The sequence below is a fragment of the Crotalus tigris genome, unplaced genomic scaffold (genome assembly GCF_016545835.1).
Source record: "Crotalus tigris isolate CLP2741 ecotype Arizona unplaced genomic scaffold, ASM1654583v1 scf7180000017625.6296891, whole genome shotgun sequence".
Classification (NCBI taxonomy): domain Eukaryota; kingdom Metazoa; phylum Chordata; class Lepidosauria; order Squamata; family Viperidae; genus Crotalus; species Crotalus tigris.
The window spans coordinates 393,718-420,904 of record NW_024096520.1 but is presented as its reverse complement, the minus strand read 5'-3'; the positions used below and the strand labels follow the sequence as shown (position 1 = coordinate 420,904).

General features: G+C 39.0%; 1 protein-coding gene across 4 annotated transcripts in view; it reads right to left on the bottom strand.

The window, feature by feature from the left end:
- Positions 1 to 27,187, bottom strand: part of DENND5B (DENN domain containing 5B) — a 134,489-nt gene that overhangs the window by 9,853 nt on the left and 97,449 nt on the right. For 2 of the 4 annotated variants that reach the window (XM_039333160.1, XM_039333169.1), the window contains 11 exons: positions 26,518 to 26,628; positions 22,666 to 22,797; positions 22,342 to 22,494; positions 21,904 to 21,982; positions 20,133 to 20,214; positions 14,406 to 14,534; positions 13,525 to 13,646; positions 6,698 to 6,843; positions 5,357 to 5,475; positions 3,548 to 3,735; positions 2,148 to 2,230 (listed from right to left, as the gene is read on the bottom strand). In XM_039333160.1, the coding sequence (XP_039189094.1) occupies positions 2,148 to 2,230; positions 3,548 to 3,735; positions 5,357 to 5,475; positions 6,698 to 6,843; positions 13,525 to 13,646; positions 14,406 to 14,534; positions 20,133 to 20,214; positions 21,904 to 21,982; positions 22,342 to 22,494; positions 22,666 to 22,797; positions 26,518 to 26,628 (1,344 nt within the window). The remainder of the gene's footprint in view (positions 1 to 2,147; positions 2,231 to 3,547; positions 3,736 to 5,356; positions 5,476 to 6,697; positions 6,844 to 13,524; positions 13,647 to 14,405; positions 14,535 to 20,132; positions 20,215 to 21,903; positions 21,983 to 22,341; positions 22,495 to 22,665; positions 22,798 to 26,517; positions 26,629 to 27,187) is intronic. The other 2 variants (XM_039333177.1, XM_039333187.1) reach the window with 1 other exon arrangement.

Below are 27,187 nucleotides of genomic sequence, written 5' to 3'. Positions count from 1 at the left end.
GGCGTATGTAGTCATGAAGACAGCCTCGTCTCTTCGCTGGCCGTTTCCCCTCCGCCAGTAGACCCTTAATCGGGCGACCACCATCGAGGAGGCCCTCGTTGACTGCGGAAGGGCGGCAGCTCCTTCCGCGGTCTGAGCCAGCTCCTTATGGCCATCGGAGAAAAGATCGGCCAGTAAAATGGCTGATCACCCAGCTGCACCAGCCAAAAGTCAGAAGAACATGATGGAGAATCCGGGTGAGACCTTTCCTTCCCTCTCTTCACCCTAACTACTTTCCTGTAAAAAGTTTTTGAACTACTTCCCTGCTTTAAGAGAACGGCGTTTGTGTACTTGGGAAAAAGAGCTCTGGAAACCAAAAGAAATAAAACAGCTAATTTTTTATTGACTATTTAATTTTTTGGATACTTAGGGGTCCTGAAAAAATTCCTACCATTGAACATTATTATTACTCTACTTATTATGCTGGAGATGTTTTTCTATTTTTCTAATGAGATAAAATTTTATTAGCTTGGAAAAAAGATTTTACAGTTTACTGAGGACATCTTGTGGCAAAAATTGCTACTGCAACTGTATTTCTTTTCGCTGTTTGAAAATGGTTTTGACCTTCAAATGATAATAAAAGGGAAAAGATAAAGGACTTGAACAGCTGGGTGGTGAATTTGTCTATTAGAAATTGGAGGTGGATATTTGTTGACTCTTACTAAATATAGCCTTCACTAAAAGATTAAAAGATTTTTTCACCACTGAAATGGAGGAATCTTACCCACAGCTTGATTATGAACTTATACTGGAAAAAATCTTGGAAGCTACGGAGTATATAAAATCTTGGAGAAAAATTAAAGATGACTTTTCAGAATCACAAATTGATTCTCAAATTTTAATGGATCAAGCTATAGGCCGAGGAACAATAGAGGAGAAACAGAGTAACTCCAAAGAGGCCTCTATTCAACAACATATACAACATGTTTGTATATTCTTGATTTGATATATTTCCAATTATCAACCATTCCCTTGCCCATCTTAACCATTCTATATATCACTTTAAAAGATGTTTGTGGTACAGGGGAGATAAGGAAGGCCCCAGAACAAATAAGGGCTTATATTTGTTTTCATTTTGAAATGTAGGTAGAGTGTCTCCAAGAATGACCTTCCTTGGTGCACAGGATTGAGGAGATAGGTCAGGGAGGTTTAACTTGCACTGTGTAATTCTCCAAACATTTGCTTTCTAATGAAGGTGTAGAAGAGAGGTAGGCCGTTTGCTGGGGTGATCTGATCTAATCTAACATTACCTTCTGGTATCTTAAAGACTGGAAAATTGTGGTAGTCACAGGGCTCTAAAAAGGGCAACTATAGAGAGGGGTCCAAAAAGTCAAGAGGGTAGCTTAACCACACAACAGACAGAAACCCTGACCCTTTTTGTGGTTTGCTCCCATCTTGATCTTTTTGACCAATGTTGTGGACATCCTGCTGGGTAATATTTTATTTAACCGAATGAAATATATGATGTGAGCATGTTTGTGTGTGTAAATAAAATCAGGTCTTAAGTTGCATGAACACAACTTAACCATTCTGATCACCCTCCCCAGATGTCTCTGAAAAACTTAATTGTTTGTAAGATGGCACAATCCTTGTTTTAAAATGCTATTTCACATTTCAGTGAGACAAGAAACTGCTTGCACCCGGAGTATACATCTTCCATTGGTTTAAGGGCTCCTGTTACAAAGTGCCCAAAACTTGTACCAAAGTTTGTAGTTGTTTAGGGACTTTAAGGGCCATTATAATTGTTTTTAAGCTCCTCATAATGCATAAAGAAGCTGGAGCTGAAAAGATAGGAAGATTTGTGCACCTTGGAGACTGTACTAGTTTAAGCAAATTTCATACTTTCAGTCAGCCAGTTTCAGATATATACAAATGTAGGTATGCTATATGCATGGAGTTGTCTGAGATATGCTGCAGGATCAGTGTTATTTAACAAGGATCTAATAAGGTATTAATAAAATGAGATAATGAACTTCATTATTTGTGAGGATGATGAATCTGATGTGATATAAAATAAATATCATTCTGCCCCACCTGTACAATACATTCCATCAATCTTTAAAGTTATCGGCTAACATGCCTAATACGTCAAATATTTAAGAGGCTACCTCTTTTTCAGGCTTATGGAAATGTTTCACAATATTGTTCACAGCTTCCCCTATTCCTTCTTGGATCTGACCTGCATTAGGTTCTGAAAGAAACAAAACAATAAGTGATTTATTCATTAGATTTATATTTCTCCAGGACCAAACAGTGATGCATATAGTGTTCTCTCTTCCAATGTTACTTTTACAACAAATCTATGATGTAGTTGGGGGGGATGGGTGAGGGAGGGAGGTCACCAAGTGACTGACCAAAAATCATCTCGTGAATTTCCAGGGTTGACTTGAACCAAATTTCAAACCAGGGTCTCGCTGTTCTAGTCCAATAATTGAACAGAGCACTGCACTGCCTCTGTTTCTTACATATACACTTTCAATTTTGCAGAGAAGTGACTTTAAATTTAACACTTTAAGCACAGCAGCAGGGATATTTTGAAAGATGGCATAGGCAGAGTCCACTATTATGAGATGCAGTGCCAGCCAACAATACTGTAGGTTTTAATGGAGGACAAGTGACAAATCCATGTCAGGATATCATGGCACAAACATGTCACTTATGGCCTTGCAGCCAATGTGTGGCTTGAGGGTAGAATGAAAGGCTGGGGTCTGTTCATGCATATTATGTTACTTTTTCATTATTACTGTTAAAATAGCAGGCCTCTATTAGACAATTGTAAAAGACACATTGTATTTATGGAGTACAAGATAATCAATTGTAGTATCTACAATCGAAGAGTTGAATACTTGAATGTCAATTGTTGCGAAACAACAATATGTAGGACAGGGTTATAGTTGTCAGACTTGTGAGCTTCTCAAAGAAATATAATTGCTTTTGGCTAGGCTTTCTTTGCTTCCTTTTAAAAAAATGGTCCCTGATTTAAAAAGAAGTTCAATACTTTGATATTCATCATAACAATAAAAATAATAACAAAAATGTATATTTCAGAAATTGGGACTAGTCTAGCCTGAGAAAGTTTTGGTCCATTAAGACTAATTTTATATTAAAGCAGAGACCCATTTTAAAAATATCAGTTCGTAAATTTCATCAGATTCTGGCTGCAGTGTATGAGATGTTACTGAAGATTTAAAACATCTAGATCAGGGGTCTTCAAACTTGGCCCTTTTATGACTTGTGGACTTCAACTCCCAGAATTCCTCACCTGGGCTAAAAGTTCAATGCCACTTAAAAGCCTGATATAGTAACAGGATTCTGAATTAATAGGACCTTGGCCTGACCCAGCAAGATCCTTATATACCTACTTCATGTGGGAAAAATAATACCTGTAGCACAAAGTCCACTAAAATTCTAAAGATTTATCTCTCATTGGCAAAATATTTTCCTCAATAATCATCCTGTATGTTTGATAGCAATGCAAGAAGCTATCACTGACAATAGCTGCTCATACTTGTATTCTTCCCAGTTAGGGAAGTCATGCTCAATTTTCGGCCCACAGTTGGAGATTTTTGTTGAGGGGGGGTCCGGCACTGTTTTCCCAAATCTTCTTCTGATGATGATCGTAGTAACTCTCCAATCAGTATACGTTCCAAGCTTCCATCATCAACACCTTTTCCCAACCATCTTCCACAAGGGAACCTGAAGGTAGGAGAGGAAAATGCAGTTGAGTTCTAGGTTCTTGCCAAGGCAGGATTAATTTCACAGCATCTTGCATACATGTGTTGTATAACACATTCTGTTTCTGGTCAGCCCTTAAGTCTGAGATCACTGCAGAATTGGTATATAATCTTAGCCATAAAGATTCATACAGCCAGGGGGGAGAGGTTATTTGCAGTATCAACTCTTCTGCGCATTAACTGACTTCCTAGAATTGTTTGAGTATTGTATACATAGATAAATGGTGCTTTATGGTATAAAGGGACATGGAATTGTGCTGGTTTTTGGCTAAGCAAGATAGAATCTGAAGTGTTTCTCTAGCTATGTTGTGCTTCCTGATAATGCACTTTCCCTCTCCCCCAAAAGCACAATGTTCCTATAAAGATAACACTTTTTTAAAAAAATTCAGAACAGAGAATATTTTCCAACTTTTAGAGCTGTAATATAATCAAGAAAAACAAATTACAAATGTATGTACAAAAAGTAAATCCGATTTACAGAAAGCACCATTGTCTGATTTGGTCTAGCTTGGTTCAACTTTTGACTTTCTATTGGCAGATGAATGCTTGTGGTGATGTTTTGCCTTTTTTGGATCTGACAGTTATCAAGAAAAGTATATTTCTACTTGAAAACTCGCAGATTTCTTATAAAGCATTGCCAGATTGGACAAATAATTATTTTCTCTTTGAACAATTAGAATCTACTTTGAGATTACAATCTGGCGAACGTTAAAACCCCTCAATAAAAACTCTTTAAAATTTTGCAGTCTCAAAGCTTTAAACAATAGTCTCTAACATCTCATATTAAAAAAAAACTGTTCCAAAAATATTTTTCAAATTAGTATTTGCAAACAGAGTAGTACATTTCTTTAAAGGGTAGCCTAAATAGCAACATTAATCTGGAAGGGTAATTTGCTAATCAAAAGTGATAAAGATAGCCCTTGACTTACGATAACAACTGGGACCAGAATTCCCATTGCTAAGGAAGGAAATTGTTAAATTTTATGACTTTTTTGCCACAGTTATGTGAATTATTGCAGTTGTTAAGAGAATCACATGATGCAGTGGTTAGAACGCAGTGTTGCAGTCTAACTCTGCCCATAGCATGGAGTTCGATCCTGATGGGGCTCAAGGTTGACTCAACCTTCCATTCTCCCAGGGCTGGTAAAATGAGGACCTTGGGGAAAGCCATATGCTAACATTGTAAACCTTCCAGAGAGTGCTATAAAAACTATGGGGTAGTATGTAAGTCTTTAAATGTTACTGCTATTAAACAAATCTGGCTTTCCTCATTGACTTTGCTTGATGGAAGCCAGCTGGGAAAGTTGAAAATGGCAATAACATGACCCTTGGACATACAGTGTCCATTTTTGATCACATGCCCGTGGGGATGCTGCGATGGCCGTAAGTGCGAGGATCCATTGTAAGTCACTTTTTCAGTGCCACAGTAACTTCAAATAATCACAAACTATACGGTTGTACTTTGAGGTCTACTTATACATGAAAATAATCATATTCAGTTATGTGACACTGCAAGGAGATGAAAACAAAGCTGAATCTGTGTGGCCATTTAGAAATGGTTTACTTGTGTTTTCCCTGCTTACTTATAGGTGTGTCCAGTGATTTCATTCCTGACCATGACACAATCCACCAGCCACTTGGCTAACAGTCCTGAATTATCATGTCCTATCTGAACAGTTGTTAGCTTCCCCAGGTTTTGACACTGTAAAACAAAAAGAAAAAAAGGAGGGGGAACAATTAAATCCTAATTGTACTTCTGATATACACAGTAGGCAAAACCACCATCCCACTTTTTTTTTTCGCTTAAAAAGACAAATACGGTTGGGTTGATGAAGCTTGCATGTATATTACAAATGAATGGTCTGAGTGAACAGCTGAAGTCAAAGCAATTGTGGTCTAGTTTTGCATATGTATCCATTCTTTGATGACTGTATGGATTACTGAAATCCAATGAGACAGACAGAAGGTATGTTTCAGCAAATGTCACTTCCAGCACAATGCAGTTAATTCATACAAAGAGCCATTTGTCTTCCAGGAGAGTAAACAAATATAATACTAAATGATGGACATGCACACTTGAATAGTTTTGCTGATTGACAGCTAAATCTGTGAAATCATGTTTCAAAATGCATTATGTTTGAAGCAATGTGGATGTTTTCTGTCATATGTCAGTTTGATTACTCATAAATTCATACATGTGGGAGACTAAGGCTAAATAGGGTTTTCTTAAGTAAGGCTACATTTAGATCCCTTTCAGGATCCCTGATGTAATAACATGCAGGGGACACCTGTCCCATGAACAAATTCATTCTGATAAAAATGAAGACACAAAAAATACAAAGGGCAAAATCAGGCTGGGGTTGAAGTCTACATGCCAAGTACCCCCCCCCCACTTTCAGGGGCCATAAGATAAAAATATGCCACACTCTTATGGAATTCCAGCTGTTATACAAGCCACAATGACATGACCAGACAAATTATTGTTAAGGCTATGTGAAAAAGTTCTATGACCATTATTAGTAATTTCCTTTATTTCATTAGCTGACAATAATATTCAGGCTCTTATAAATTTGATTTATGTCATTAATACCACTCTGGAAATGAAACATCACCAGAATATCATGTTATGAGCAATGGAGAAAAAGGATTTTTTAAAAATAGGCTTTACTGTCAAATCTTTAAAAAAGGAAAACAGTAGCAGAATAAAACTTCTTCTGTTGCATGAGAACACGGGGTTTATTGAACAGCAAGCATGTTTCTTTCCATACCAACAACTTAGTGCTGCACACGTTTGTGTGTGTTTTTGACAGGAATGCTGTGCTATGCTCAGAAGTTTTTCCAAGGTTTTTGAGCAAGCACTTCTTGGATATTCAAAATCCAACATTTGCCATAGCAGTCAGGGAAGGACAGGACACTGAACTCACCTCAAACGTCATTTCTAACAAGTTCTTTGGAATCTGCATAATGCCAGTGTCACCCAGTTCTCCAGAAACACAAATCCAAGGGTTTGATGTAGTGATTACATTGCTTAGCTTTTTAATGGGGATAATCACAGTTCTGTATGGAATCACTGTAACGGCAAACAGTGGTAATTATAAGTCTGTCTAAGCCAGCCATAATACATCCTTCTAACAAGAAATAACACGAATGTATTGGAATATCAGCAAAAATAAAAAAGCCCAAACTAGAACTCCATCCAGACAATGTAACTGTTATCCAAACACATCACACCATCATTTTACCCCAAATTTACCCCAAATATATAGATAGTCCTTGACTTATGACTTATGAAATTCTGGGACCAGAATTTCCATTGCTAAGCAAGATAATTAACTGTGTTACGCCTGATTTTATGATTTTTCTGACATTGTTATTAAGTGAATCACTATGGTTGTTAAGTGGATCATGCAGTTGTTAAGTGAACCCAGCTGGGAAGGTCGCAAATGATGATCACATGACCCCAGGACCCCGCAAGTGTCATAATGCATGCTGATTGCTAAGTGCCTACATTTTGAGCATGGGAATGCTGCACTGATTGTAAGTACTAGTCATAAGTCATTTTTTTTTCAGTGCCATTGTATGTCTGCTAAATGAATGGTTGTAAATCGAGGACTGCTTGTACTCGAGGCTATGATAACTCTGTATATGTATATTGCATTTAAATATTATTGCTAATGGATATTGATTGACACATTCCTATTCAAATGTTTTTTTAATTGAAGGCTATCACATTATCTTCAGGGTTCTGTTATGTGTAAGCAACACGTTTTTAAATCAGAAAAGTATTGCTTAGAGGCAGCCCAAGCAATAAAGAAAGAAGAAAAACATTCTACACTGCATCATCTAAACATTCTAAAAAATAGCTCATATTCTGAAAAGTAAATACACTTCTTAAACAGGAATTTCAGTCACACTTTTTGAAAAGCAGGTTCACAAAGAATGTTCCTTCCCCCACAGGATCCAAGGCTAGTTGGCTTTTTTCTACAATTTAGCACATTCATTGTATTTGGTTCTCTCTCCTGCTTTTTAACATTTATAAGAAGCTGCTAGAAGAGCCATTTGTCAGATCTAAGTGAGGTATAGTATCAATATGCAGATTATATCAAATTGTCCATCAGCACCCCAGGCCTGACTGAAGAGAACCTGGCTATAGTGACCCAAACTTTTATTATCGCTTGTCTGGACTACTGTTACTACTGAAATGAAACTACTGTAACTGGGGCTACCTTCCAAGATCGTTCAGAAGGAACAATCCAGATTGCTGGCTGGCTGGCACTCAAATGTCTGTTGCAGACTCTGAACTGGCTGCCAATAGATTTCTCAGTGCAATTCGAAGTGCTGGTTTTAAACTCTCTATCTCTTTAAGTCTTTGCACCTTTGTACCTGCAGGACTGTCCTCTCAAATCAGAACTGACTTATCCAGGATTTCAATTCTAGGGAAATCTGCTGGTGGTGTCCCATTTTCATGAGGTTTTGCTGGGCCGAGGCAAGGAGATGCTGCTTTCCATTCATGGCCTCTGTACTTTAGAACAACCTCCCCCTTGAAGTTAGATTAACCCCTTTGGAGGTAACCTTTTAAAACATGGGTAGGCAACCTTGGCTCTTTTATGACTCGTGGACTTCAACTCCCAGAATTCCTGAGCCAGCATGGCTCAGCTTGGAAACCTTCCTTTCCCCTCAGCATGGCTGACTGAGGAATTCTGGGAGTTGAAGTCCACGAGTCATAAAAGAGCCAAGGTTGCCTACCCCTGTTCTAAAACTTAATTAAAATACTTTTTTATTGTACACATCAAAATTAAATCCTAGGTTTAAGTTGTTTTAAATATTATTATGCACGTTCAGTTGGGTGCTTATGAGGCGATGTTTGGAAAAGTGGAAAATCAACAAAATAAAGCCAAACTTCCCCGCAGGGATGGTGAATTCTTCTCTGCACAGAAAAGAAAATAACATCAGCATGACTTGGCTGGCTGAAAGGATGCATCTTGCATAGCAAAATTGTTGGCTTTTTATTGTAAGCTAATGTATGGAGCCACTAGATGTTGCTGTTACTGCACAGCCAAAATGGGAAGACAAGATAAATTTAGAAACTGCAGGTTCATGTCATTTTTATTTTTAGAAAACTGGATAAACATCAGAGGCAAAATCAAACAAGCAAGCCCAAACCAAAAAAAAAAAAAAAAGTCATTCTTTTCCTCCTGTTTCCATAGCAACAGGTTAGGGCATATATTACCATGAAATGATGCTCATAGATAAATGCTATTTGTAAGATATATAATACAAATGTATATATCAGGGCAATACATGTTTCAGATCTAGCATCTTCAAGCTCAGGGATCTTCAAACTTGGCTCTTTTATGACTTGTGGACTTCAACTCCCAGAATTCCCCAGCCACAAGTCATAAAAGGGCCAAGTTTGAAGAGGGGTCTTCAAACTTGGCCCTTTTATGACTTGTGGGCTTCAAGCTGCTCCCATCAGCCCTGAGCTGCAAGTATTTCTATCTGCACCAGGAAGGTGGTTCTGCCAGTTGCCATCCAAATTTTCCCACAAGGCTGTAATACATCATTCCAGGGCATTGTGGGAAATTAAGACAGGAGCTTTCAAAAACCAGGCAATGGATTCTTTTCTACTGGTTTTGTCTTTGTTTGTTATGCTCCTAGAGATGCCCTGTTAAATCTCTCAAGATATTTGCGGAGAGAATCTGTCTCACTTTTGGCACGTCTTTAAAGAACAATTTTCATCCACGTCTATGTACATCTCCCTTGGTATTACATTAAAAATTCTTTCCATCTGGTTCAAACGTCCTTTGTATTTTATATCAGAAAGCAATGCTTCTACTGTTATGCGTGTGTGCATAATAAGGCCTGTTTGTGTGGTGGAATGTAGTTCAGAGTTGCAGGAGGGAAAGGCTCTCTCTCTCAGACAGCAAAGAGACATCAGAGATCATAGGTATGCAGGAAAAGGATGAAGGTGGACCCTGTCCCCCCCCAGTAGTTCACAGAGTATATATAATAGTTATGCAAGTAGTTGCTTTAGTCTGGCAAGATGTCTGTCTACGGGCAAACAATAATAAAGAAAGTACTCAAAAGTAACTCCGTGTGTCGTTCTTGGTTCCTTGGGCCTGACTCAAGGGCATGGATGTACAGGGCTGAATGGAAAAGAAATAGATTCAATAGTAATTGAATTCTGACAAGACCGAGTGGCAGACTTATAGTTCTGGATATGTTCCGTCTTTGGTCTTGGATAAGCTGGGTCACATATTCCCATTGCTCACATATTTATTTCCTTTGCTTCAAGAACTGTACCCATTACCATTTGCAATTCACTCTCACCACTAGGGGTCACTTACGAGTCTATACAGTAGTCCTTGATTTACAACAGTTCTTTTAGTGACCATTTGAAATTACAACTGTACTGAAAAAGTGACTTATGACCCTTTTGTTTTTACCCTTACAACCATTACAGCATCCCCATAGTCACATGATCAAAATTCAGATGCTTGGCAACTAATTCATATTTATGACTGTGGCTAGAAAGGTCATGAAATAGGGCAAAATTCACTCTTGCTTAGCAGCAGAAATTTGGGGCTCAGTTGTGGTCACAAGTCGAGGACTAGATGTACAGAGTGATTGTTATCCTCCTCTCCAAATGAGAGATGGGGTAGGGGATTGAAGGTGGTTGTCCAGGTAAGATCTCATCCCAATGCAGTCAGTCTTCTTGTTCTAACTTTTTATGTAGTTTTTTTTTTTAAAAAAATATTTCTTTCTTTACTCTTTGTTAGCCACCCAGAGTAGCCACATTGGTGAGATGGGCAGCATATAAATTTAATCATAAATAAATTCAAGGTGCTGGTTGTCACCTATAAAGCCCTTCTTGGCAAAGAGCCTGGTTACCTAAGGAAACACTTGTTCTCAATTATTTCTACCACTCCAATGAGATCAGTGAGAAAGACCTTGGGAGACTGGAGGAGGAAGAGCCACAACCTAGACCTAGACGATGGTCAGACAAAAGGTATCTCAGTAGACAGAAGGGAGGTGGGCATGGAAATATCATAGAGAGGACCCTCCACAAAAGAGACCTAGGAAAGTAAAGGCGAGGGGAGGGGAGTGCTTTCAGACTCTCTTACTGTGAGCCTACAATAAAAGTAGGTTTTGGTTTCTTCACTGGACCACCTCTAAGGCCCGACACAAGCAGAATTGGTGCACTCAGACTCCTGTTGATCAAAACAATGTCACCTTGTGGGACTCAGGAAGCATGTCTTCTCTGCTGCAGTGCTTGCCCTCTGGAATGACATGCCTCCAGAGATTTGTAATTTCCACTCTAATGTCATTCATAAAATAATTAAAACTTGATTGTTCTCCCAAGCTTCAAGATAGGAGAGAACCCAATGCAGGATAGGGGAGAATCCCAATGCTTTTGGTTTTAGTACCCTTCTGGCTGGTTGTGTTTTTTCTCTATATGTTGTTTTCTACAAGCTGTGCAGAATCATTAAAGAGTTGGGTAGATAAATACTACATCAACAGTCTGATTAGAAGTGTTCGTATTGTCTTGGGAATCATAAAAAAATGAATGGAAATTACACTTCATGCCTGAAGAGATTGTCAATCAGCAGGTCTTGCAAAAAATGGCAGCAAACCAAGGCCATATGGAGTGATGTTATGCTGATCCCCAGAAGTTCTTTATCTTTGCTGTGATCAGATGGCTGGATTTAGCCCAAGGGACCTTCAAACTGTAGCCCTGTGACATCTCTGACTCAGCCTAAACCACCTTGCAGATTTGGTGAAAAGACAGAAATTCTGGATCATTCGATGCCTGATATATTAAGTTCAGGGAAATGACTGATATATCATTTCTGAAATATATATATTTTAAAAAACCTAGAAAATTAAAACAGATTATGTCATGATTCCACAGTATCTAGATTAAAAATCTTTTAATTATTCAAACCATTAAACCATCTTTGGTTGGTCATATTTTAAAGAGAAGAACTCCAGCAGCATTTCCCAGACAACCCATAGATCAGAAGGCATTATTCAGATATTATTTTGTAATATTATCTTTGGATCAAAAAAAACACAACCCGACAAAGGAGATGGAATGGAGAGAGGGAGGCAGAGGACTATGGTATACTAAAAGATTATTTCCCTATATTATTTGTAACTTTTTTAAAAAAACAGAGACTTTTATAGAAGGAGGCCAGAAAACAAATAAATGAACCAAAACTTAAAATAATCACAATTAATGAACATGTCTAAAATTAATATGGACTGAAATTAGTGTGAGCCATCTATTAGAATGTTATAGATAATTGGATCTTTATACAATTCAATATGTTTTTTCACTCAATATTATTTTACCAATATCTGCCCATCTGTTAGTGTAAAAATATTCTGTTTGGCTTAAATGGAAAAACAGCAGATATAACAAAAAACAAATCTCAATCTAAAAGCAGCAATTAAAATAACTTCAAGATAAAAAATTACACATTTTCAAAAATAAGCAAGTAAATATGGCAATGGAAACATTTAGAAATTAGAGATGTTTCCTCCAGAGGGTGTCTATAAATATAAATAAGGAACTCAAAGGACTCTAGCATCGGTTAGATAAATACAAGGGCACCTGCCTTGCCTGCTAATTTTTTTTCAGATTCTTTTTAATTTAACACATAATATGATGTTAGCATGCTGCAATCAAACCAAACTACATAATCTTAATTTCCAAAAATGTTCCTGAACCCACATTTATCCTGAAGGGATTCTCTGTTGATAAATGAGAGTTTTATGATGTCCACCACTATTAGGTCAACCATTTTGGGAGAATGCCCTTCAAATGCTCCATGCAGCCACCCCATGCTCCACCCCAAATCTGGTACTGTTATCCTTAAGATATGCCACACCCTCAAGATTCAGCAGCAGAGTAGCAGTTATAATCTGGAATAGAGTAGCTTTTACTAAACTTTCATACTGCAACTCTAATCCATACCTGTTGCTTGACGTTACAATGAATAACAGCAGTTCCATGAGTGAAGGAAACCCACCATTCAAAAGACTATAGCCTAGAATACTTTTTTTGTTAATGTAAGCATAATTTAAACTGTAAAAATACCATATAACCATTCAAAATCCTGGAAGTCACCTGCCTTATTACGCAGATCTAAAGATCTTGGGTCCTGCAAAAGACCTTCTCCATAAATATCTAGTAAAAAAAAGCTCTTGAGTGCACCCATGTTCTGAAGCTTGGAAGGTGATTTCTCAGGAATGGCCACCTGACTTCGCAATGCTCTCGAGGGAAGCACACTTTGCAGCTCTAGACTAAGATGTGTAACCTCTTCCATACTTTAAAACACTTTCTTTATCCAAGATATATTTCTTTGATATTTCTTACATCTGCTGAGGCATTTAAATATTGTAATGATAATTTATATTACTATTACTAAATAAATTATTAATTATACTTAAATAAACAAAAAATGAATTTGATCACTTCCTAAACTGTCTTCCCCAACTGGGCATCTTTCAAATGTATAGATTTTAATCCTCTCCCAGCAGGCCCATTGCTGAGAATTCTGGGAGTTGAAGTCCACATATCTGGAAAATATCCAGGTTGGGAAAGGCATAACACAACGTAGCATAACATATATTGTGCTATTATCCAGTGATAATTCCCAGAGAATTATCTGGAGTTCTCCCTTGGGGTGGCTTGATTACAGACTTTTTAATGGAAGTATACAGTCAGCTTTTTATCCCTACTTACTGATGGTAGTGAAGACACTTGTAAAGCAGAAGTAATTCACAGCATTGAGAGAAAGAAGATGATAGAGAAATTGTTCCCGCTCTTCTTCACAACGCAAAAAGGCATACCGCTTGTACAATTTCCTGCAGGGAGTAAGAAATATCTTATGGACAACAACACCAGGCAAAACTTGTGAGAATCTAATGAAAGAAAGTTGTAATTGTCCTTCAACATTACAGAAAGGCCAATGAAGTGTGCTGAATCAAGAATGGTTACAATAAGTTTCAGTTTAGTGGGACCTACTGTATTTTTTTCCCCTGTAGAACAGGGATGTCAAACTGGCGGCCCAAGGGCTGGATGCGTCACGTGCAAGCCATACCCACCCTGGCTCCACAAAGGCAGAGAACATCAAGATATGTCATGATACGTCACATGACGTGATCGAGTTTGACACCTGTGCTCTAGAACCTTAATATCCACCAACCTGAGTTAGATATTCACAAAGAATCAAAAGAATTCTGAGCTCAAGAATCTCAGTGACGTAATAAAAGTTAACTCAAACTCTCCCCCTCTTCCATTTCAATTCTAGGTTAGTCATGTTTTCTCTCTTTCAGCCTCATAATTTAGAACTGAATGAAGAGTTAATTGCCATGTGGTTGAGGATGATAGCAGTATTTTCAAGAACATTAGCTGGAAAAGCTACCTTGGAATAATACAGGATCTTCACTGAAACTTAAGCTACTTCAATTCCAAGCCAAGGTTCCTAATATTCAGGCAGAACTAAAGAGCTGCTTCATATGCCATCTTAAATTTGAGTTCGATTAACTTACTCTTGGAAAAGATCCACATCAAATTGCTACCTGAAATGAGGATTCCAGAAAGACCAGCCTTGAAGAACTTACTTTGCCAGAGCTTGATTAGAGAGGAGCTGCTTCAGGTGTTGAGACAAGAGCTTCTTTTCAAGAGACAGTCTTATCCATGCCCGTGCCCGACCCACATCAGTCTTTATTTCACTCATGTTCTGAATGTGCCTTCAGGAAAGAAAAATGATGAAGAGGAAGAAGCATAATTAACATCTACTGGAAAGCATTTCTACACTACAGAAAAATTGACTATTAGTGTAAGGGTGGAGAAACTCAAGCTCATGGAGTAATAGTCAAGAGAATGTCTTTTCTGCTGATTAACAGATTGTGTGACCCAGAATCCCCTTTCTGGTGAAATTAAAGGTTTGTAGGGAATGGTAACAATATTATAAATAAGAAGAGGAATTTAAAAGGGAAGTCTAGTTTTCTACATGATTCACTACAAAATTTTATGTTGTGATATGGTCAACACAAGATAAGAAAACAAGGCCTCCAGATTTGGTCTACTTGGGAGTTCTCAGAATGAATTATCATCCCTTCAGTGTAGTAGAGCTACTTTGGCGCAGAGGTAAAGGTGTTGGCCTAGAAACCAGGAAACTGTGAGTTTTAGTCTTGCCGTAGGCATGAAAACCATTTGGGTGGCTTTGGGCCAGTCAGTCTCTCTCAGCTCAACTCATCTCATAGGGTTGTTGTTATGCAGATAATAGGAGGAGGAAGGAGTATTAGATATGCTGGCCAATTTGAGTTGTTAAAAATAATAAAGGCAGGATAAAAACATAATAAATAAATTATGGAAAGGAAATCAAGTAGCTTAGCAAGTTGAAGAAACTTGGTCACTGGCCTATGCAGCAGAATAGGGCAGGTACAACTGTTTTCAAACTTAGTCTTTGTATAGTGTGCTGGGGAGACCACTCCAAAAAGTAAACAAGGCTAGAAAACAAACTGAAATGAAGAAGATGAAAGAAACCAGCCACTGATATATGCAAAACCTACGCTTTCTCTCACACTCAAAAGCAACATTTAAGCAGCAAATTATAGAGGAGATCCAGAGCCTGTGAACCTCAAATTCCAGAATCTCAGGCACAGCTCTGTAGTTGGAGAAGTATGATCTGAAAACTGCACATTTAGGAAGGCTCCCAGATTTGATAAGTCACAAACCAAAGAGTTGTGGTAAGCAAGCAAACCAAGCAAAGCAAAGCCCAAAGAGTCAAAATCATGCGCATTTTGATGGAGTGGATTCTGCTGTTCTGGTTCTTTGTGCGTTCTCCCAATCCCCGTTCTTAGATCAACTGAGCAGAGAGAAGGGATGGTGTAGTGAATATGTGCTGCTTGAAAGAAATTTCCTCGGTAGCACCTCCCTATGCCAGCCCTGCCCCCATTCCTGCAGCAATTGCTGCACTGTTGTAGCAAAAGTGGGCTCCACCATGTGCCACACTGCAATTCATTACAATGTATGGAAACTTTAAAAAATGCTGCAGAGCTTGCTTGCTGCTGCACTGGAGATAGTGCTGCTGTCAATGCTTAATTAGCATATCCCAATTCATCAGTTTTTGCACACAATAACAATGCTAACTGTGGTTCCCCCGCTGCTTGCATAAAATTAAGAGGTAAAATGAGCCCTTCTGATTCATCCAGCCATTTCAAGAGTGAGATAATCCTCTCCAACTCCTTTTGTTCTTTGTTAGGAACCCCCACAGCTGCTCTCCTTGAGCTGTGACTCACACAACCATCCAAACTGCTATAAAACAAGACTTGCTTCTCGTGCTTGCAAGATTCTCTGCAAAGCAGACTCCCCCCCCCCTTTTGGGGGGGGAACTGTCTTTGACAAGCAGCTCTTGGGGCTACAAACACAGCACAACCAGGCATGTGATCAAAAATCCTTGAGAAATATGACAAGCACATTATTTGTTCCCATCGTGATGAAAAACACTCACTTGTAACTATTTAAAGCCTTTTGATAGGGACTACATCAAAGCTGAAACTTCCCACTCCTCCATAGTTGGTGATGAGTTCCATTTAAAGTGCAGCTTTGGTGATATCAATCATTTTCCTGACACTACTGAGGAAAATGGAAGCAAGCGAGCAACAATGGGAGAATAAATAATATTAGCAGCACCCAAGAGAAACATAGCAGCCTCAGCCTGGCCTCTGCTTCCTCTACTGTAAGCATAAATATGCTCAAAGCAACGAGGCAGGGAAGCAGATCAGACCCAGTAAATGATAGCTTTATTATTCTGCAGCTTGATAGGGTGCTACAATCTGGGAAGGAATAATGTTCAGGCTTTTTGCAAGGATGTTTTAAATACTCTGTCCTGTGCATTACAATAACAAAATAGGGTTGGAAGGGACCTTTGAGGTCTTCTAGTCCAACCCCCTGCTCAAGCAGGAAACCCTATACCATTTCAGACAAATGGTTGTCCAGTCTCTTCTTAAAAACTTCCAGTGTTGGAGCATTCACAGTTTCTGGAGGCAGGTTGTTAGCTTGGATCCAGATGGTTGACACCAGTGCATATGTGCATTCTGATAGAACTTGATAATTACAAGTAGTCCTTGACTTACAACTGTAATTGAGCTTGGCAGTAAATGTAGGCTAGTAGCTGGACACCTGAAATGCAGTCACATAACCATCATAACTTTGGATCTGGGTCACAAGTAGCATTTGGGAGAGCTGTGTAACTTTGAAGACTGGTTGCAACTCAAGGACTACCTGTAATCATCTTCCTTGATTCTATTTTTGTTGACTTTGATAGCTGCTATGAAAACAATGATTAAAAATGCAACAACTGGGCTTTGTCTAACCGATTAGATCTAGCATTAGGAATAATATGATTAATCCCATGGAATTACAACTCAAGTACCTACATTTGGCCTTGAATAATAGGACTGAGGAATGTTGGGCAGCAATCCTGTATCCATTACCTGTTCTGAGCAGATAGTTAAAGGGATAGTACATTGGAACAAGCCAATGCAAGTTGGGGGTAAAACAACATTTACATGTCATGTTTGCACAGCATGTAACTACTGATTATCAAAAAATGAATTTGAGATCTATTATTGGCCACATCCTGGCTTAACAGGAGATGCAGCAAAACAAAGTGAATGTATATGAAGGCACGGGTGCGTAAATGCATACATAAGCAAAACATGTACCTTGAATATGAGAAAGCTGGCCTAGACTATAGAGATAATCTCTGGCTCACCCCCATTTCTTCAGTGACCATTCGAAGTTATAGCAGCAGTGAAAAAATGGACAAGTGGTGCTCCAGGTTCTGGCCATCGCAGCATCCTTGGGGTCACATGGTCATGATCCAGGTACTTGGGGGCCTGGCTCGTGACTGAGTCACAATGAGTGGCATCAGATAATCACCGTCTGTGACTTTGCCTGCCAGCTTCCCACAAGCAAAGTCAATGGTGAAACTGGCAGGGAAGGCTGCCTGTACCACCAGTAAGCCACTCCTGCCACTTTTTCTCTGAGGAGCCGGCTAACTAGCACTCTCTCCCTACTTATACTTCATAGCGTATGCCCACCCACAGCCCTCTCCCTGCCCGGTGGTGGCCTCTGCCAATCCTTTCGCAGCCCCCCATGCTCCATCGTGCCTGCCTGCGATACCCCCAATCCCCCTTACTTCTTGCCTGGGACTCCTACCTCTTCCTGCTTAATGATTCCCATTAAGGGATGCTGGAATTGCTATCACTAAGTGATGAGGTCACATGATGTTGAGCTTTATGATTACATTGCTTTGTTGTTGTTGTTGTTAGTTGTGACGTTGTGTCCGACCCATCGCAACACCATGGACAATATTCCTCCAGGCCTTGCTGTCCTCTACCAACTTCTGGAGTCCATTTAAGTTCACGCCTACTGCTTCAATGACTCCATCCAGTCACCTCATTCTCTGTCATCCTCTTCTTCTATAGCCCTCTATCTTTCCCAGGCTCTTCTCCAGTGAGTCTTTCCTTCTCATTAGGTGGCCAAAGTATTTGAGTTTCAACTTCAGGATCTGACCTTCTAAAGAGCAGTCAGGGTTGATCTCTTCTAGGACTGACCGGTTTGATCGCCTTAGCAATGACAATTCCGGTCCCAATTACTGTCGTGACTCAAGGACTATATGTAATTGTTGTAGTTCTTGATACTCCAGGCCCTGCCACAAATTGTTTCTCCTTGGTTCATCTCTGTTTCATCTTGCTTTTGGAAGGGAGAAGAAGGGAGAAGAAATCTTGCTGCCAGACATTTTTTAAAAAAGTGATAATTATCCTTCTTTGGGAACTGTAACTCATTTGCAGTGCATTCAATTTCCACTCAAACAGTGAAAAAGTGACAAATCTCCATTTAGCAAAGAAAGGATGGCTAGAAATTATTAACCTCTATTTCTCATTTTCTCTTAGGCTTCTTGCAGCAGATACAAACTGAACATTGGTTTAGAGACAGAGACAAAGACAATATGAAGTCTGGGCTTTTTCAAATGAACTGAATAGTTTTTAAAGCTCAAAATACTTACGTACACTCATGCCCACATGCAAAATGTATACACTAAGAAACATCCACATCCACAATCAGACAGGACTGTGCAGCACAACAAAGCGGGTAGACCTCCAGTAATGACAATGGGCTAGACATATTACATAGTAACGAGATCAACACTGAGCAAAAACAATCCTTGATTGGTAGCAGTTAACCACAAAAGACCCAGAAAATACCCAAAGAAACACTGAGGAGGTGATGTAATTCATTTAGAGGTGTTAACTGGAAACAACTTGCAGCATGTTGAAGCTGTTGGAAAGCAGCTCAGGAGTCCTTCATTCTGAAGTAGGTTGATTTGGGATGTTGATGCAGGGAGTCCTCGACTTATAATCACAGTAGGGACCAGATTTATGGTCATAAGTTGTTATGGTCATAAGTCAAGGCACTGGATCTGATTTTACAACATTTTTGTTTGGTCATTGACTGAACAGCTGCAGTCATTAAACTGTTAAGCAAACACCATGGTTGTAAGTGGAAACCCACTCTTCTGAATGGATGTTTTTATCAGAAGCTGGCAAAAAATAAATATGCTGAAAACTGGCAACAACATTTGAAAATTGTGGTTACATGACCATAGGATTTTGCAGCTGGTTATTAAGGCAAGCTGGTTGCCAAGGACCTAAAATGCAATCACAGGGGTTGGCACGTTTTATGATGGTGAGAATTATTTCATGGGCTATAATTTTTAATGGCTGTTAAGTGACCAATCCTAAATCAAGAACTACCTGTAATAATAATGATAGACAGTCCCGTCTTCTTTCAAGGTGCTATAAGCAACATGCATCCTGTTTCTTTTTATTCCAGTGGGATAAACTACACTAACAGAGATCTGATAAATTGCCTAGATCCGCTATATGATTAACTGGGGATTTGAACTGTTATCCCAGTATAGTCTAACACAGAGGTCCCCAATCTTTTGGGCACCAGGGACCAGTTCTGTGGAGAGAGATTTTTCCACGGACCGGAGAGTGCATGGTTTTGTGTGCTGCCTGCATCCCACGGATGGGGCTTTGCTTGTTTGTGCAGACCAGCTGCTGGCATGCCACAGACCGGTACCTGCCCAATTTACACATTTTCTGAAAGGAGGAATCCTATCTCACTTCTTTCCCATATTATTTTTATTCAGACTCAAACCTCTCCATGGTAAACTGTGTCTGACAGCCAGAAAGCTCTGATGCTTTTTTTTTTTTTTTTTCATTTGAAGCATAAATCTTTAAAACCCAAGTTTTAGGAATTGAATGTCTTACCTCATATCACTAATAAGTGAAACTCTTAGAATAGGTAACATAAGACCTGTGTCAGATTTCCTTCTTTCTGGTCCAACAACAACTGTAGAGTGATAGCGAGGAGAAGATTCATTAATTTATTAGTAACATGTTCAGTACAGAAATCTACTAAAATATTAAACCTCTTTGAGAAATCTATCTGAATTAAGACGTAGAAAGAATGTCCTATTTGTCTATGGCAATTGGCTGCCCTTTTTATTTAATCCAAGTCTGAATGTTTAAGGGGAATCATCAAAAATTATATTTTCAAGTCAAGCTTGACTCTTGGTAATTTCATTGACAAGTCCATGTAGGTTTTTTTTTAATATCCGTACAGAAGAAGGCTGCCATTGCCTTGTTCCATGATGCTTCTTGACATCCTAATCTATTTTCCTGTTCTAGATGAACTTCATTCACATACTATCCAGCACCAATTAAGTTTAGCTTTTGTGCTAGACAGGGCAACCCAAAGGTTGGCACCAAACTAAATTTATTCCAAAGTATTTTTACACTTGAGAAAAGTCTTAATGTAAACTTGCAAAGCTAAGAATACAATCCTAAAATAGTAAAAAAAAAAACCCAACAACGTATACTTAAACATATAACCTGATATCGGTTTTTACATTTTTCATATTGGTAAAATAAGAACATTCCCTGATGCCAATAAGTTTGTGTAGAACAGTGGTTCTCAACCTGTGGGTCGGGACCCCATTTGGGGTCGAATGACCATTTCACGGGGGTCGCCAAACAACGCAGTCTGCCATTTTTTTCCCCTTTTCCTTAGCTGTGCTACTCCTTTTTATTCTATTGGCTTTTGAAAGCCAATAGAATAGACTCTCTTGAATAGAGTCTAATTCTATTGGCTTTCAAAAGCCAATAGGAATTGTCCAGGCTGTCTCTGCCCTGCTGAGCCCGCCAAAAGTCCCATTCTGCAAACGGTGCTGCACCAGTTGAGTAGTCCTCGACTTACGACTGGTTGAGTAGTCCTCGACTTACGACCGGTTGGGGATCGCGGCATTAAAAAGGTTGAGAACCACTGGTGTAGAGTTATTCATTCTGACCAGATAAAGACTTAAATATTTATACAATTTAACAGGTGGGAAAAGAATTTTAATCCTTCCTTACTGGAATAAAAGAAAGACTTTACTTTCACTCCAGTCATATAATCCCACTGAATCCTTAGATTTTCACTTTTGTTTTATTCTCCCAAATGCTCATTATCATTCACAACTGACAAATATTTGTACCTTCCTAATCAGAGAGTGAAAGAGACCATTAGAAATAAAAATGTATGCCAACAAATCTGCTTAAATGGATATTTGTACCTAGAAGAGGTAAAGTAAATCTTTGATTTGTGCTATTAAATCATAGTTTCTTTGATTGACTAAAATCATCATTCATCATTCATCCTGACTTACAAGAAGAATAGCATATTTAATTTCATTACATACTTTACACTAAAATGCTGCAACTATGCAAGACCATCTGAGACATTATATCCTTGGACGTAAATATTCATCTACCACTAAAGATATAATTTTATTGCTGAATAGAAATCAGATGGTTTAAGGTCCAGTATTTCAAGTCCAAAGAGCGATTATTTAAAAAGATTGGGGGGGAAAAACCTTTTGAGTCTCTGTTGCATCCATCCTCTCCCAGGGCTAAGCTGTCATTTACTTTCTCCTTTATTATCTCTTAACAGTTTTGCTAATCTTCTTGCGATGTTATCCCTGCAAATATCTGTAATACTCACCTGGAGATTCTGCAAGCTGCTCCTGCTTCTCTTCTCTTTCCTGGTACTGAATTAAATGGGACCACAATGCCGATTTCCCCTTTTTATAAGAACAAACAGATAATTAGAACACAGAACACAGAACAATACGGTTGGAAGGGACACTGGAGGTCTTCTAACCCAATCCCCTGCTCAAGCAGGAGATCCTTTACCCTTCTGGACAAATGGCTGTCCAGTCTCTTCTTGAAAACCTCCAGTGATGGAGCACCCACAACTTCCAGAGGCAAGCCATTACACAGATTTAATTGTTCTCACTGTGAAGCTGTTGAAATACTGTTTAAACATTTCCAAACCTCTTCCAAGATGAGGGACAAACTATTCAGCAATGAATGTTTTGGGCAAAATAATATATGGAAGTAATATAGAAGACGAGTATATCTGAATTTTCAAGTCACTGACCTGTTTGACCTGTAATCCATGGCTCCAAATTCTTTCCAGCAAATCACAAAGACTAGCAATTAGTGTATTCTCTTCTAGACCTGTGATGTTGGCCTCTCCATGGCCAAGTTCCACGGCTTCATGACCCATCTTCTCTACTAACATACGCTTGGTCTGCAAACAAACAGAATGAAGGACACTAGAATGAAGGACAATGACCAGTTATCAAGGCTCTTCAACTCAAAATACCAGAACAGCAAAATCAACAAGCATTTGTGGGTTGGGAGACTCCCTAACTTCATAGCATGGATGTTCTGTCTGTGCATGTACATATAACCAACTTACCTTCATTCGACATTCTTTGAGTAAACCTTCGACAAATTTCCAATTTGTCTGAGCAATTACAGCAGGAGAAAGATCAGAGAGTTTGGGCTGTCTGAGATTTTTCCCCAGGGTCCTTGCTTCTTGCATGTATTTCTAATCCAGTAAGAAAAGAGAACATGAATGAACACCCAAAAATAGTGCAGGTGGCGCTGTCCTGCTTACTCTCATATGACTAATTCACTTTGTACCAAAATGTAATAACTATACATCACGACAATTTGAAGCTGGCAACAAAGGGTACTAGTGCAAAAGGGTTTTTTAAAAAAATGTTTCTGGACAAAAGCATTATCATGAGGAACCCTATCCTTTAGGGTTTTTTTCTTGTTTTATGTAAAGCACTTACATCAGTGGTTCTCAACCTGTGGGTCAGGACCCCATTTGGGGTCGAACGACCATTTCACGGGAGTCGCCAAACAATGCAGTCCGCCATTTTTTTCCCCCTTTTCCTTAGCTGTGCTACTCTCTTTTATTCTATTGGCTTTTGAAAGCCAATAGAATAGACTCTCTTGAATAGAGTCTAATTCTATTGGCTTTCAAAGCCAATAGGAATTGTCCAGGCTGTCTCTGCTCTGCTGAGCCCGCCAAAAGTCCCATTCTGCAAACAGTGCTGCACCAGTTGAGTAGTCCTCGACTTACGACCGGTTGAGTAGTCCTTGACTTACGACCAGTTGGGGGTTGCGGCATTAAAAAGGTTGAGAACCACTGACTTACATGAAGGCAGAAACAACATGTTTTAAGGAATAATATGGGCATCTATGGGAACTGTTTTTAAGAGGACGCAATATATACACAATTACCACATTTAACAGAAAGCAGGGCTAAAACTCTGGCTTTCTGGAAGAGTGTCAAGACCCAGCTCTCCCCACTGGCATGGGGAGAAGTCTAAGAATGATATGCAATCCTAGGAATGGTTAGTTGCTTGAGGGTTGCTTGCTTACTTGGTTACTCCCTTTACCTCTTAATTTTTAACTTTGTTCTTAATTGTGTTTTTAATGTGTTTTTATAGTACTCTATGTTTTATTTATAAACCACTCAGAGTCACTGAGGTGAGATGGGGGCAGAATGTAGAAATTTAATCAATCAATCAATCTTTCTGCTGGTTGGCCTTGGAGAAACAAACAGACCAGGCTGAGCCTGTGATGTTTCTCAAAGAGCAGACCTCCTTAGTAAATACATCTGAAGATCAGAAACATCTTTTCATGAAATCTTCAGGTTTTTTGCATATGGGGGATAAGCTTTCATCTGGCTTCAGTTGGCATGTCAATTGCAGATCTCCTGGGATTGGAAAACCCTAACAAATGCGATTCGTGTACTCATTGCCTTAGGTTTCAGCTACTGCAATATGCTTTACACGGGGCCTCCCTTGAAAATGACTCTCCAGCTGCAATGGGACCTAAATGCAACACCCCAATAACAGGAAGTTACAAGTTAAGTAATGTTACATCTTTGTGGAATTTACTGCATTGATTACCAGTAGGCTTCCAGCCCCTGTCCACAGTGTTGGTTTTATCCTTAAAACCAACACTGTCAGGTAGGTGTATCTATAGAAGTATTTCTCCTGATCAGAATAAGCCAGATCTCAGCATTTATCCCAAGAAGGATTGCTGGGGTCTCCACTCCACAAGAGGTGGAAGGGAGGACACTTTCTCAGGGGTGGCCTCTACATTATGGAATACATTGACATGTTCACTTTTGGCAATGTTGTTAAGATCAAATTGTTCCAATGAGCTGTGGTGCAGACAGTAGATCTGAGTTGCTTCTGGAATTGATTATTGTATTATGTTTATGTCAATTTCATCAGGTAGTAATAGTAGTAAAGTTGGAAGGGACCTTGGAGGTCATCTAGTCCAACCCCCTGCTCGGGCAGGAAACCCTACACCATTTCGGACAAATGGCTGTCCAGTCTCTTCTTAAAAACTTCCAGTGTTGGAGCATTTACTGCTTCTGGAGGCAAGCTGTTCCACTGATTAATTGTTCTCACTGTCAGGAAGTTTCTCCTTAGTTCTAGGTTGCTTCTCTCCTTGATTAGTTTCCACCCGTTGCTTCTTGTCCTGCCTTCAGGTGCTTTGGAAAATAGCTTAATTCCCTCTTCTTTATGGCAGCCCCTGAGATATTGGAATACTGCTATCATGTCCCCCCTTGTCCTTCTCTTCGTTAAACTAGACATACCCAATTCTCGCAACCGTTCCTTATATGTTTTATATTTTTTAGTTTTTTAAAATTGTTTTACTATATACTGCCAAAAATCATTTGAAGTAGGGTAGTATGCAAATCTTTATGAAGGGTGGTAAAGATCAACACTGGGAAAGCTCAAAACTTCCAACTTCCTCCTAAGCTTAGGGTATGTTATATAATCCATAATTTTGTAACAGCATTCCATAGTTTACTTCCTCCCCCTCCCCCCAAATTATTCTGAATATAATCGAGCAGCAACTAACTGGGAAAAAGAGAGAACATTGTAATGAACAAATTAAGAAAAAAGAAAAAAGAAAAGGAATAGGAAGGGAATTCGTGCTGGCCATTCAAAGGAAGGTTCTAATTAGATAATTGAGAGTAAACACCCAGTGATATTATCTTTATGGACTCTTTTACAGACTACATCTAATTAAATTTAGATGTAAAAAAATTTATAGCTAGTGAGGCAGCTAGGAACAGATTTTGGAGAACATGCAGCTGTCCAATTCTAGAGGCCCAAAGCCCATCAAATAATCACCGAGGATGCTGCAATAGAAGCAGGTGAGGAGTCAACAACAAAAAAGAGCTGATATTATAATCGGGGTAATTAAGAACATGCTGGAACTCATCAGTATGATACAGACTTGTGTGTCTGTGTGCAGATGTGTGTGCATGAGAGAGCAACAGTGTGTGTTATGGAAAACTAGTCTGGCCAGGCTTGTTATGGAAAACTAGTCTGGCCAGGCTCACAGTTTAAAATGCCCATTTTATTTTCACTATGAAAAATATGCTATGTTTTTATCTGAAAAAATGCATACCACCTATATTATGTAAAACACCCCTAGGCAACTAATAAATGCATCAATAAGAAAAACACCAAGATTAAAACATACCATACTAGCCTACCATCAGCACTAAAATGGTACTCTCTTTAAAAAAAAAAAACAGAAAAAAGACTCAGCTCACTTCCCATCACACTCCAATGCTTGAGGAAAAACACATGACCATAATGAGGATGGGCTCAGTATGAGTCCAAAAGCTCGGAAGACTAAACCTCTGGTCCCAGTGACTGACCCAGATCGGATCCATGAATTTAATGTCCCTTCAGGAGGCAAGACAGATTGGGACTTTCCATAACTCAGGGGAGAGACTGTTCCATGCAGTAAACACAGCTATGGAAGAGGCTCAACTTCTAGTTCTGCCAGGTGACACTGAATGGAGGGACCTAGAGCAAGTCCAACCTATCCAATATAGCAGGACAGGTAAATATCCTCAAAAGATGCAGTCTCTCAAATATACAATTGTTTGCATATTCCCAAGTAATACACATAGGCATCTAAAGAGTTTCCTAGTATGACCATTAAAATTAGAGTCTAAAGTCATATAACTACAGTACTGAAGTCTACGTTTTCATTTTTCACCAGCCCATGAAGATGAATCTGGTGGTTTTCTGAGATGTCCTACTGTAATGCATGGAATACCCCCCCCCCGGTGCTGTGGGGACAACTTGCCCAATTAGAACCACACTTTCAATGACCACAGAGGAGTGCATGATGGTCTACCAGATAAAACAGCAGTGGCTAGCGTGATTAAGGAAGCAGCTCTTGGGGGGCAAAAAAATTAAAGAACAGCACGTACCAGGCAACATTCAGAGAATGATTTTTTAGGTGGCCGTAAAGGAGGGGGCAGGCCCTGATCCCACTCCCAGAATGCCATCGAGTTCTGGCGAATCAAAAACTCCTCTGATGGCTTGGAGGAGGCAAACAGAACCCATGGCAGAACAGCAGACAGAGAAAAAGAAAATGATGAAATACGCATGCATGTGAGTCACGGGAAAACATCCCAAAGGAAAGCCAGGGAGTAAACACAGCATAGATATATAAATAAATAAATAAAGCATGGAATAAGTTTACAACAACACAAAGCCATGTTTTCAAAGCTCATTCCACCTAAAAGAATAATGAACAATGGCTTGAAAAGATTGTGCTTTAATTGATATTTTTTACAGAGGGCCAGAAAATGGCAAATTAAGAAAAAAAAACATAGACAGGTTCTTGTTTTAAGAAAGAATGTATCTCCCAGTTTCAAATACATCTATAAGCAGATCATTTTCCATTATATGACCTTGTAATAGCAAGATTAAATACCTTGCACTGGTAAGTTTACTTTAAATAACATGGCATTTATTTATTCATTTAGTTTAACTTAAGTTTCCTATGAAAACTAGTGAGAAGCACATTCAGACTGTGCAACAAAATTGCATTATGAGTACTTCAGCCTCAATATATTCCCTACTGAATTTGATTTT